A 13,335-nucleotide genomic window follows, 5' to 3' on the forward strand; every position below is an offset into this window, starting at 1 on the left:
GAATTTAGTTAAGTAGTGAAGTGAGGACACAGGGTGTGGGGGTCCAGGCCAGGGAAAGGATATGAGACTAATGGACTGTAGGTGCAGTGAGTTAGATTTTCAAAGGACTTTTGGAGTTTTGTGACCAAAGTGAGCTGGAATATGAGAAGTGGTGTTAAAAAGTGTGTATGAAATTGAGATTATTGAGGAATTGCAGTTATTATAAAGACAATTTGTAGCATGTGGCCAGGCAGGTGAGAGGCTGGGAGTAGGTTGGAGGGAAGATCGCTGGAAGAGATCCACCCCTCCCCATCCCCATCACAAGGAAGGTAGATATTAGTTTGCAAGAGTTCAAGCCCTTAGATCTGCTTTTGAAGGAGAAGAGGCTATTTGTAAGAAAGCTGGTAAGTTTCTATTCCAAGGTTAATGATCTAATAGGAAGACTGCAGGTGTGGCTGTCAGGCCCAAGTCCTAGGTGAGAATGCAGGTCTGCGAGCCCCTAGGACCGGACCATAACGACTTTAACAGCCATAACGACCGTAACAGCCATAACGACCGTAACTGCCATAACGGCCGGCTGCGCGAGGCCCTTCCAGCATTTCCACTTTCGTCAGGTACTGGAGAGGGCTGCCGGCCGGGTGCCAGGGCAGAGGGGCAGGGCGGACGGCTAGGAGTCCAAGAAACATCCTGGTCTGAGGGAAAGACTGCAGCCTGCACCGCCATGAATAAGCTTTTCAGCTTCTGGAAGAGGAAGAATGAGACCCGCAGCCAGGGCTACAACCTTCTAGAAAAGGATTTAAAGAAACTTCACAGAGCTGCTTCAATTGGGGATTTGAAGAAGCTGAAGGAATGCCTTCAGATCAAGAAATATGATGTAAACATGCAGGACAAAAAATACAGGTGACCAGACTGAAGAGCCAGCGCGGGAGGACGGGTTGGGGCCTGGGTCGTTCAACCAGAAATAAGACAAGTAGGGGCTGTTTGACACTGATTGTCACTCCGGGTTTCCCAAAGAAGAGAGATTGTCTGGTAACCATTGGCAGAGGGTCCCACTCCAACTTTCGGCTTTTTATTTAATTTTTTAAAAATGCTGGGCTGGGCGCAGTCACTCACACCTGTAATCCCAGCACTCTGGGAGGCCGAGGTGGGTGGGTCTCCTGAGGTCATGAGTTCGAGACCAGCCTGGCCAACATGGTGAAACCCCGTCTCTAACCAAAAATACAAAAATTAGTGGGGCGTGGTGGCGGGCGCCTGTAATCCCAGCTACTCAGGAGGCTGAGGTAGGAGAATCACTTGAATCCGGAAGGCAGAGGTTGCAGTGAGCCAAGATCGGGCCACTGCATTCCAGCCTGAGTGACAGAGAAAGACTCCTTTCAAAAAAAAAAAAAAAAAAAATGCTTACTTGAATATTTTCTACCCTTCCTGAATCCATCCTCTCCTCTCACTGGTTTAGTCTCCACTGGCAGTCCATCTTTTCCCCACCTTACTGTTTTACTTCTTGGTAATAGATCATCCCCAGGCACTAAGATGTACAATTTTGCTAATGGGAGAATAGGGAAAGAGTAGAGACGACCCCCTGGAACATTGGTTAGTTAGATTTTAACACTTGGAAACATCAAAACAAGTAACTTTTAAATTTTTTGAAAAAGAAGCTTGCTGAGTTTATTGATACTTAACAGACTTATTTGGACAGAGGATGATTTTTTTTCTCCCTTCATTGCTACCCATTACTCATCACCAATTTTCTTAAATCTGATTTCATTTTCTCACCAAATATATGCTGCAAATATGTGTAACAACTGTATAAACATGTCAGATTCTGGGATAATATGATAAGCCGTACTATTCATTAACCACACTCATTATCATTGAACTTGTCAAGTCACAAAGATCTCTCATAGCCCCCTGGGGCCTTGATGCAACACAATCAGCTATATGAACTCTGTTAAACCACTGTCCTTACTTTGGTTACAATTTAAAAGAGACTTTGAGAATCTCCAAACTCAGAGTTGCTGTTAAGCTGGGGTTGACAAACTGAGGGACTGTCCAGATAGTGTCATACCCAGGTTAGCTTTATAACAAGTACAGTTTTAGGCTCTATCTTGGCATACTTGAGAGCACAATGGCTGCTTCAAAACAGGCATTTGAACTCGCTGTTAATCAAATTCTCCTTTAATCTAAAGTGAGTTTCTCGTAGAGCGCATATACACTTAATCCTTGAACAACGTAGGGGTTGGGGTGGGGAGCCAACCCCCTGTGAAGTAAAAATTTGCTAATAACTTTTGACTCCCCCGGAACTTAACTATAAATAGCCTACTATTGATTGGAAGTGTTACCAACAGCATAAACAGTTAACATATATTTTGTATGTAATATGTATTATCCACTGTATTCTTACAATAAAGTTAGCAAAAGAAAAAGTTATTAGGAAAATTATAAGGAAGAGAAAATATATTTACTATTAAGTTGAAGTGGATCATCATAAAGTTCTTCACCCTGTTTTCTTCACATTGACTAGATGGAGGAGGAGGAAGAAGAGGGGTTGATCATAGTGTCTCTGGTATTTTATGGTAGTAAATGATAAAATAGACTGATATCTACATATATTTTATGCATTCATGGCATACATAACCTTTTCTTAATTTTTCAATATATTTAGCCTACATGTTTCATCTGCAAGTTTTTTCAAATTGTTGCAAATTTCCAAAATTTTTCTAATATAGCTATTGAAAAAAATCTGTGTATAAGTGAACCTATACAGTTCAAACACCTGCTGTTCAAGGGTCAACTGTAGTTGCATCTTGTGTTTTATCTATTCAGCCACTGTTTGATTACAGCTTAATCTATTTACATTTAAAGTATTTATAGATAGGGAAAGTTTTACTCTTGCTATTTTGTTAGCTTTCGTGTTACTCTTATAGTTCCTTTGTCTTTTTCTTTCTTACTTCCTTTGTATTTTCTTGATTTTGTGCTTTGATATTGATGTGCTTTGGTTCCTTTCTTTTTTGTGTAACTTCTACAGATTTTTTTTTGTGGTTACTTTGGGACTTACATAAAATAGCTCATAGCAGTTTATTTTAAGTTGCTAACACTTGAAGTTCAATAGCATATAAAAATTCTAAATTTTTTTTTTTTTTTTTGAGACGGAGTCTCGCTCTGTCACCCAGGCTGGAGTGCAGTGGCGCGATCTCGGCTCACTGCAAGCTCCACCTCCCGGGTTCACGCCATTCTCCTGCCTCAGCCTCTCCAAGTAGCTGGGACTAAAGGCGCTCGCCACCACGCCCAGCTAATTTTTTTGTATTTTTAATAGAGACGGGGTTTCACCATGGTCTCTATCTCTTGACCTTGTGATCCGCCCGCCTCGGCCTCCCAAAGTGCTGGGATTACAAGCGTGAGCCACCGCGCGGTTTATCTCCCCCCAAACTTTGTTGTTGTCATAATTAACATGGATTCATATTGTTTATGGGGAAGCTGGGGTGCTGGCAAGCCACCCCCTTTGATCTCTTGGGTACAGCTGGGAGCTTGTGGGTCTCTTTCTGATCATATGGCCCTGTGTTGGAGGAAGGATCTTCAGCAAGAGGGTGTTCTGAATCTCTCTCTTAGTTCTAGTGCCTCTGGTTTTGTATTCTCTCAGGGTGCAGGAGACTTTCAATTAGTTTCTGAGTTTTCACAAAGGTAGTTTGTCCTTACACTGTTGCTGAATTGGTGTGTTTGTTGTGAGGAAGGGTACTTCAGGGTTTCCTACTCTGTCATATTGCTGACATCACTCTGGTTAATCTTTTTAATGTGGATCACTTATGAAAAATTTCCTCAGTTACATAATATCTTCAAACAAACCCATTAACAACCACTTGCTGCAAAAATTAATACATATTAAGAAACAAAGGTGTTTGGCATTAGTAACAGTAAATATGTACTATCTGTGGCTGCCTTAAAATATTTTTGGGAGTTTTCAAGTCATAGGGTATGAAAAGCATCATCTTGCATCACAGTTGGGTAAGTGAAAACTATACGGTTAGGAAAAGGATTTGTATTTAGCTTACTGGTAGTATTATGACTTTTTTTTTTTTTTAACAAAAATAGTGTTGTCCAATCTTCTAGATGGCTTTTATCCTACACCACTCCACTGAATAACTTTATAATGTACTTAATAACTTCAATGTGACTTCATTCAGGGGTCAGTTTTTAGTCTTACCTTGCTGGCATGTCAGCAAAGTATTTTATTTGCCATATCAGTGGTATTCGAAATACTGTCTTTCAGAACACTGGGGCCATCTGGCATTTCTCCTAATTCTGTGGACACTTCTTTTGACACTCCTTTGCTGGTTTCTCTTCATCTTCCTGAATTGTAAACACTTAAGGAATTCCACCAGAAATGATTCTCTCTCTACTTTTATCTTCACTCTCCTGGTGAAGAGAGAGATTAGCTTTAAATATATATATTCCAGTGCCTTCCAACTTTTAATCTCCAGCCAACCAGACCTCTTGCTGCCTATATTTATACTTGGATATATAATATTCACTGGTATGCTAATAAATGTTTAATAACAGGCCCTTAATGGGTAGGGGAGGGAAAGAGGGAAAACCCTGATTCTTACAGTTTGTAAATTGTGGCCAATTTTAAGCTACCAATGTGATATCAACTGGCTTGCAAAATTCCTGAAAATTTAACAGTTAGCTTGTAAGAACCACTAGCTCCATCACATCACTACTTAGCTTTCTCAAACTGAGGTCTCAAACATTGCCAAACTAAGATCCTGTTATTCCACTTCTGACCTGCCTTTTCTTTTTCTATAAATGCCAAATGTTATCTTTCAATTGCTTAAGGCTGAAATTCTAGAATATTTTTGATTCCTCTAATTCCTTCACGTCCATTTGATTAAACAGCAAATCTTATTGGCTCCTCTTTCCAAATAAATCTAACATCCAAGCATTTCTTGCCACCTTTATAAGTACTACCATAGTCAAAGCCACCATTATGTCTTAACTAGAATTACTACAGTGGCCACTTAACTACACTTTCCCCTTTTCAGCTTATTCTCAACACAGCAGTCAGAATGATCCTGTGTAATGTATGTCAAATGATATTATTCCTTGTTTTCATAACTTACAGTCACTTCCCGTCTTACTAGGGGTAAAAGCCAGATCCATCCAGTGTCTCATACAACCCTATATCATCTTCATCTTCACCCTGTTACTTGTCTGATCTTACCTCCTACAACTCTTCCTTTCATTCATTTACCTCCAGCTACACTGGCCTTCTTACTGTTCCACAGAAATGCAAGACATGCATTAGGGTTTTTGGACTTGCTGGTCCCTCTGCCTGGGGTGCTTTTCCCTCAGATAGTCATATGACTTGCTCTTTCACTTCCTTTAGGTGTTATTCAACTGTTACCTTACTAGTGAGGCCTTCCCTGGCTACTCTTTACCTACAGTTGTACCCTTTCTCCTCACTGACATTTCCTACCCTTCTTCCCTGCTTTTCTCTTTAGAACTTAATATTGTCTGATGTACTTTTTATCTTTTAAATTGTTGTTTACCTCTTCTACTAACACGTATGATTTATAAAAGCAGATATTTCCATATGTTTTGTTTGCTGATATATCCTCATCACCTAGAACCCTGCCTAGCCATAGTGAGGGCTTAATATTTTTAAAATAAATGAATGAAAGTATGAATACATACATTCACATATAAATAGGATAACTTAAAGATACTATTCAGCAATAAATGCAATGAATTGTGGATATGTGCAAAAATATGGGTGAATCTTGAAAGTGTCATGTTAACTGAAAGAAACCAGACACAAATGACTCCATTTACATGAAATTCTAGAAAAGGTAAAAGCACTGTAGCATAGAGTAAACAACAAAAAAAGAAAACTACAGTCCAATATTCCTGATGAAAATAGACACAAAAATCATCAACAAAATACTAGCAAGCCAAATCCAGCAGTACATCAAAAAGATAATTCAACACAATCAAGTGGGTTTTACTCCAGGTATACAAGGATGGTTCAACATATGCAAATCAATAAATGTGATTCACCACATAAACAGAATTAAAAGCAAAAACCAGATGATCATCTCAATAGTTGCAGGAAAAACATTGATAAAATCCAACATCCCTTCATGATAAAAACCCTCGACAAACTAGGCATCAAAGGAACATACCTCAAAATAATAAGGAACATCTATGACAAACACACAGCCAACATCATACTGAATGTGGAAAAGTTGAAAGCATTCCTCCTAAGAACTGAAATAAGGCAAAGATGTCTGCTCTCACCACTCCTATTCAACATAGTACTGGAAGTCCTAGCCAGAAAAATCAGGCAAAAGAAATAAAAGGCATCCAAATTGACAAAGAGGATATGAAATTATCTCTATCACATGGACATAAAGGTGGAAATAATAGACACTAGGGACTCCAAAGGGGGGAATGGTGGGATGGGCATGAGAGTTGAAAAACTACCTATTAGATACTATGTTCACTATTTGGGTAATGAGTTCAGCAGAAGCACAGCATTATGCAAGATACCCATGTAACAAACCTGCATATGTACACCCCGAATCTAAAAAAAAGGATAGTGACATAATGTAAATTAATAGTTACCAGTGGTTTTAGATATGGGGGGAGGGGAAAGAATTGACTGCAAAGAATTGACTATAAATTGACTAGTCAAAATTCATAAAATTGTACACTTTAATTTTATTATAAATTACACCTTGATAAAGCTGAATGAAAAAAATCTCAAACTGTGTATTTCTGTTTGAACGTGTGTGTGTGTGTGTGTGTGTGTAGAGAGATACTGAAAATGAGAAAGATAAAATATTAAAGGACATATACTTAAATTGCTATTTCCGAGAGAGATGAAATGTGGGCAGAGGAAAGTAGAGTGAGATGGTCATTGGGAACTGTTTGTTTTGTTTGAATTTTTAATAAGGTAAATGTTTTATCAAATGTTTCACAGACTCATTTTGGAAGCGTTGTGCTTAAGGTCTCTGAAACCTCATGTAAGCATATGTGCATGTTAATGGCCTAATGGAAGTAATATTTTTAGATATGTTTTCTAGTAAAAAAAAATGATACTAAAAATTAGAATTTCTGGTAAAAAAGAAAAAAAAGGGACAGGGGAAATAGCATAAGCAGATAGTTCAGGAAGCCATAGTGGCCTAGTAGGAAAAACATTGTTCTGAGAGTCAAGATCTGAGTTTGAGGCCTTCTCTACATCTGTATGATGCAGAGATACCTTCAGTCTCATCTTTCAAACTAGAGCTACTACTCGATTAGTGTTTTCTAAACAAAGATCTGCAAAGCTCTGTTGCAGGCATCTTATTAAATCAGAATAGCTCCCTGTTAATGTGCTCTGCGTAGTTAGCTTCTATTTTTGTTTTTATTTCAAGAGCACTGTGCCGAATAAGTTTGAAAATGAATTGGAGATGTTTAATATCTCTCCTGCTATAAAATCACTTTTATGGTTTTTAATAAAAAAGCCCTTAAGATCTATACATAACTTGGTGAGTGGAGGCCCAATTCTAAATTAATACCTTCAACCATACTACTCAAACCTAGATTACATCGAAAGTGCCCAGCCTAGAGATGAAAATAAATGACCCAGTGTGAGTTAGCTTCCTTGGTTACTTCTCTTTGACTCACCCTGAACTCTGAGTTATCAAGAGCCCAAGAATGTCACTTAAAAAGGGCATTCTCATGATGAGACTCAATTGAAGGCTACAGCTATGCCCTGGCCCTGTACTCTGTCTAGCAGATAACACTTTTCACTTCAGCTTTCAAAGTAATCTTTCAACCTTGACACTCATCTGAGTCATCCCTTTTCCTAAAGTTCAATTTGAGATTTCTGGTATCTGATCATTCATCACCTGTCCACAGTCTATGCTGACAATTTTTCCATCGATATATGAGAGAGTGAGAGTCTGGGAGAAAATAGAACTTGAATGAAACAAAATGACATCAGTTAGCCTGAAAACCTAGAAACCAATACTAAGCTTCACAGGAATTTAGATTTCTGATTAGATTAAGTACCATGAGTTAAGAAGTAACAATATAAACTAAAGTCTTAAATTGGGAGTATAATGTATTCATGAAAGTTAAGGATTTTTGACAAATGGAATAATATTGATTTTAAAATGTTTCTCTAAGATATCTGTAAATAGACTTTTTGCATTCAACTGTTTCAAGAAATAGAATGGCCTTTGTTTTTGACATTAAGTGGAAAAGCATTCCTATTGGCCTCGAAGCATTTACATTATATGTGTAAACATATAGATAAGTGGCCATGACAAATTTTTTTTTTTTTTTTGCTGCTTGCTCCAATTGTGAGCTCTAAAATTTAAGGACACTTAAATCTAAAATTTAAAATAAAATGAATGTAAATGTTAAATCTGTATGGTTTTTAAAACATTTTGTTTTTTTTTAAACTAAGATAACTGCTTTAAAAGGATGTCAAATATTCTAAGTAAAAATCTTCTTTGCAAGATTGACGGTTTGAGTGAATATTGTGAACTTTTTAGTGTTTTGTGCATGCTCAAAGCTAGATTAGTTCTTATTTTCGGATTTTGTATAAATGACCCCAGGCTGTGTTGTTCAATACCTCCTTTGAAAGTGGAATCTTTCATGGCTATTTTATTTTATTGAATTTGTGGCTGATTTCCTAAGTTCTTGGAGCTATTAATATGAGCCATGAAATTTTTTTATGAGATTTGTTACTGAAGGTTTTAGATTCAGTTGGTGGAAGAGCGAGGTATACAGCAGGGTGCAGCAGCTATTTGTGGAGGACCTATTGGGAATTCATTTACTTTCTCTTAGTAAGAGCAGTGTGTGTGTGTGTGTGTGTGTGTGTGTGTGTGTGTGTGTGTAATTTTATGTATTTATTTTAAATTAGTTAAAAAATTGGAGTTGGAGGGAGAGGCAGATCTAAAAATTGGGTGGAAACCACCAAAGTTCCTTGGAACTAAATTCTCAAGATACCTGTAATGGCAGATGGAGACACATCAAAATGTTTGCCAGGATTTGCTATCTACTGCAAGGGCTTATCTTTGGTGGGCTTAAAGCTATTTAGCCCTGTGTTATGTTTGGATTGAGGGCTCTGAAAACTCCTATTACATAAGGAATTTCACCCTTAAGCCAAACTGTAAATGTGAACAGAAAGGTTAATTAGTGCTTCATTGTATCAGGATTACTGAGAAATTAGTCATCAGAAATTTGCTTGGTAAGGATGGAATCACAGTAAAGTAAGGTGGATAGTTTTGAGGGAAACATAATTTAGACCATGTTGTTTGATGAATCATTTTTGTCCTACAACAAAGTACTTCTTTGTTCATTCCTTAAATTCAGATTGTCTTTTCCATGAAGTATGTTAATTAATTATAACTTATGGTTTTATTTAGTTATGTTAGCTGACTGTCCTCTTCCTGACTGTGCTCTCTCTTTAGCTAAATAATAATATAATTGGTTAAAATTTGGCTTTTTATATTGTAGTTGTATTACAGTCTTGCCTTCCAGAGATTACATTCAGGTAAACTTAATTAGAATTTTAGCTTTCTCCAATTTTTTTGAACTGTTTTTGTATTTTCTTGGTTTATTGCCAGAGATGATAAGTAATTGTGTATAGGTTTTATCTTTTTGAAAATTACCTTATTTTTAAGTAGTTATCTTATTTTTGAGGTTCACCTTTTTGCTACTCCTGTGTGTCAATAGCAGGTCTATTTAGGTACCCATAGAGAACTTCTGAGGAGCTAAAGTGAAACAAGGAAAATAAATAAGTTTCTTGTTTGGAACATGGATTATTTATATGTAGCCTTGGTATTATAAAATTATCTAAAAACAAGGCTATAATGATATCACCTTAGAAGTAGATAAATGTTTATTGAGGGCCAGTCCAGGCTAAAAACTGCAAAATTTAAATGGATCTAATTAGTCTTCTGTCATAATTCATGAATGTGTGTATGGTTTCTGGTAGGCTACCTAGAATAGGGTTCTTTAGAAGTAGAAATTAGTGTAATAACTTAAAATAGAGTTAAGATCTACAACTTAGAGAGTACTTAGGCATTCACCTTTTACTTCTCAGAAACAAATGCCAACTTTACACTGAGTAAATAAAGAAAAACACACAATTAGGTATAGCATGTCATTGATTAAGTAATATCCTTTCCTCCTGTTACCTATTAGATGTATTTCAGGTTTTAAATATAATTTCTAAATTTTATTGTGATACCTAACTTTATTATCTTTTCCAAGGCCCAGATATCATTTTGGTATTTTTTAAAAAACCTATTTTCATCTCATTATAGTTAAGTTTTTCTTGAAGTGAAATATAACCTTCAACACACTTGCACAGCCCTGAAAGTTCAATAAAAGGTAATTGTAATTAATGTACATTTGTTTAAATAGAAATATGTGCATGAAGCAAGTACCTTACCAATATACAATCTGGCTTGTTTTTGGGTAAAACAAGTAACTTCTCAAACGAAGACTTATCTCTAACTTTGTGTTTTGTTTTATTGACATAGAACACCTTTGCACCTAGCCTGTGCTAATGGACATACAGATGTTGTACTTTTCCTAATTGAGCAACGATGCAAAATAAATGTCCTGGATAGTGAAAACAAATCCCCATTGATTAAGGTATGCCATAATTTTTCTTTTTCAATTGGAATGTGTTTGAGTTCTCCTAGTTAACTTTTGTTGATTTTTCATGTTTTAAAACATAGTATCAAACATTAATTTATTATATCCCAAGTAGTAAATTGGTTACTCATCTACTCTTATGCATTAACAGGCAGTACAGTGTCAAAATGAGGATTGTGCTACTATTCTTCTAAACTGTGGTGCAGACCCAGATCTGAGGGATATTCGTTATAATACTGCTCTTCACTATGCTGTTTGTGGTCAAAGTTTGTCATTAGTTGGAAAACTGCTTGAATATGAAGCTGATCTTGAAATGAAAAATAAGGTAGTTTTCTATTAAAGAAAAAAATCCTATATTTTAGAAAGCAACTGAAGAGCATATTTCAGATAATTCATCTATGTTGAAATATATGTTATATAAAGCATGAATTTTCCAAACTAAAATTGGGGAGAAAGAGAAGAGATTATCAAAAACTGATAAAATTTTTCTTCTCTTGAAGTCTTTATTTTATTGCAGATTGTAATCCTGACCTCCAAAGAAACACTGTATTTAACAACTATAATTGTTTAACAGGCCATAACAAATGAGGAATATTTAATTCTCTTATAACTGGGTATTGATAAAAATCATAAAACCCAGCTTTTTTCTATTTTATTGATATACTCATGAATAATAACAACAGAGTTGAAATAGCAAATCACACAATATTAAAATTAATCTAACTCTTCTATTGAGGCATTATGAATAGCCGATGAATTTTTTTAAAAAGCATATTGAGCCGGGCGTGGTGGCTCACGCCTGTAATCCCAGCACTTTGGGAGGCCGAGGCGGGTGGATCACGAGGTCAGGAGATCGAGACCATCGTGGCTAACGCGGTGAAACCCCATCTCTACTAAAAATACAAAAAATTAGCTGGGCGTCGTGGCAGGCGCCCGTAGTCCCAGCTGCTCGGGAGGCTGAGGCAGGAGAATGGCGTGAACCCGGGAGGCGGGGCTTGCAGTGAGCCAAGATTGCTCCACTGCACTCCAGCCTGGGCAACAGAGCAAGACTCTGTCTCAAAAAAAAAAAAAAAAAGCGTATTGATACTTTACTGATATTTTGTCTACATGACAGCCAAAATAAGTGTCAGCCTGGGAAGTTTAAATGAAACCCAGTGGAAATCTGAATGTGACAATATTATGAAATGTGAATTGATGGCATGCAATGCTTACATTAAATGCTAGGTGCTCATCACTTACTTATTCTAGGCTGCTCTTACCTACAATTTGAATTAAGCCTAAAATAGAAACTTTAATTTTTTTGTCTGGCTCAACCCTGATTTGTTTTCTTGGTCTTTGAAATCACATTTTTTTATGTATTAAAATCTTTTAAGAGTTAAAGTGTATATTCAGAAGTTCTTATGCACACATATTTTAAGTTGAACTTTAAAGAGCATGAAAATTTGCTACAATATTTTAATCATTTTTAAATAATTTTTTCAGGATGGGTGTACTCCACTATTAGTTGCCGTTACTAACAATAATCCAAAAATGGTAAAATTTCTTCTGGAGAAAGGGGCTGATGTGAATGCTTCAGATAATTATCAAAGGTATAATTAATAAATAAGATAGCACATAACTAGAGCTACCTAATAGGATTATGTGTGTGTGTGTGTGTGTGTGTGTGTGTGTGTGTCCACAAAACACAATATATATGATATTGGGAAAATATAGAACCATAAGACCCATAGGATGTATGCTCACATGCTTTTGGACAGATTACCTAAACTTTTAGGATTTATTTTTCCCTTTGTAAAATCAGTTGGGCCAGGTATCAATTGGTTATTGTTATTATTTATCATTTATTATTAGAATTTAACATTAGACTCTTACATAGATGACCAACTGTTGTAGTTAAATGGGGTCAGGGGACCCAAAGTCTGAAGACACATTCCTTCATGGAATTTTGAGACGTATTTTTGAAAACACTAGGCTTCCAGGAAGAAGAGATTGAAAATGATTGAACTAGCTGCTTCCTAGGTACTATTCATGTTTAGACTCCGTGATATGATCTGTGACTGGCAAACTTTTTTGAGCAGATCTGCTGTACTTTTTACATTCTTGCCTTGACTCTTTCTGATAGAGGTCCTACATATGAGTAGTAAATTGAGAAGACTGAATTTTTAAAATTAGGCATGTTTAAGATCTTTACATGGGCATCCATTTCTATCTCTTGCTCCAGAACAGCCCTTATGCTTGCTGTCAGTGGTGAACCAACATGTTCAGTAAATCATCTTCTTCGGCAAGGTGTGGAATTATGTTGTGAAGATACTCGTGGATTCACAGCTGAGGAACATGTTTATTTCTTTGGTTTTACCGTGTAAGTGATACTGCATGCCTTTTAACAACTGTATGGGGTTTGATTATAAAGATCAAAGCCTAAGCCCCAAAGTACAAGGCTGGAATAGGCTCGACAGTAGGGGTAACCACATACAAATCTGTGCAGGGATTCTTGATTTTCTCTGTTTGTGGGTTCAATCAATATAACGGCTACAGATGGGCTGAATATGCAGATAAACTACCAGAGGCAGGAGCACTGGAAATGTGCCAGGACAGGGATTTAGACACTTGTAACATAGCCATTAATAAAACATATAGGTGATAGAGTTGGACAAAAGATGATTCATTCACACAAAGCCTTTCATTGCCTTTAGATATTATTAATAT

At 36.6% G+C, this 13,335-nt stretch overlaps 1 protein-coding gene across 1 annotated transcript; it reads left to right on the top strand.

The window, feature by feature from the left end:
• Positions 1 to 700: 700 nt before the first annotated feature.
• Positions 701 to 12,992, top strand: ANKRD7 (ankyrin repeat domain 7). Its single transcript, XM_030825710.1, has 5 exons — positions 701 to 879; positions 10,512 to 10,626; positions 10,781 to 10,954; positions 12,112 to 12,218; positions 12,851 to 12,992. Exons 1-5 carry the CDS (start codon positions 701 to 703, stop codon positions 12,990 to 12,992), a joined length of 717 nt encoding a protein of 238 aa, XP_030681570.1.
• Positions 12,993 to 13,335: the final 343 nt, after the last annotated feature.

Source organism: Nomascus leucogenys, chromosome 13 (genome assembly GCF_006542625.1).
Source record: "Nomascus leucogenys isolate Asia chromosome 13, Asia_NLE_v1, whole genome shotgun sequence".
In the NCBI taxonomy this organism is placed as follows: domain Eukaryota; kingdom Metazoa; phylum Chordata; class Mammalia; order Primates; family Hylobatidae; genus Nomascus; species Nomascus leucogenys.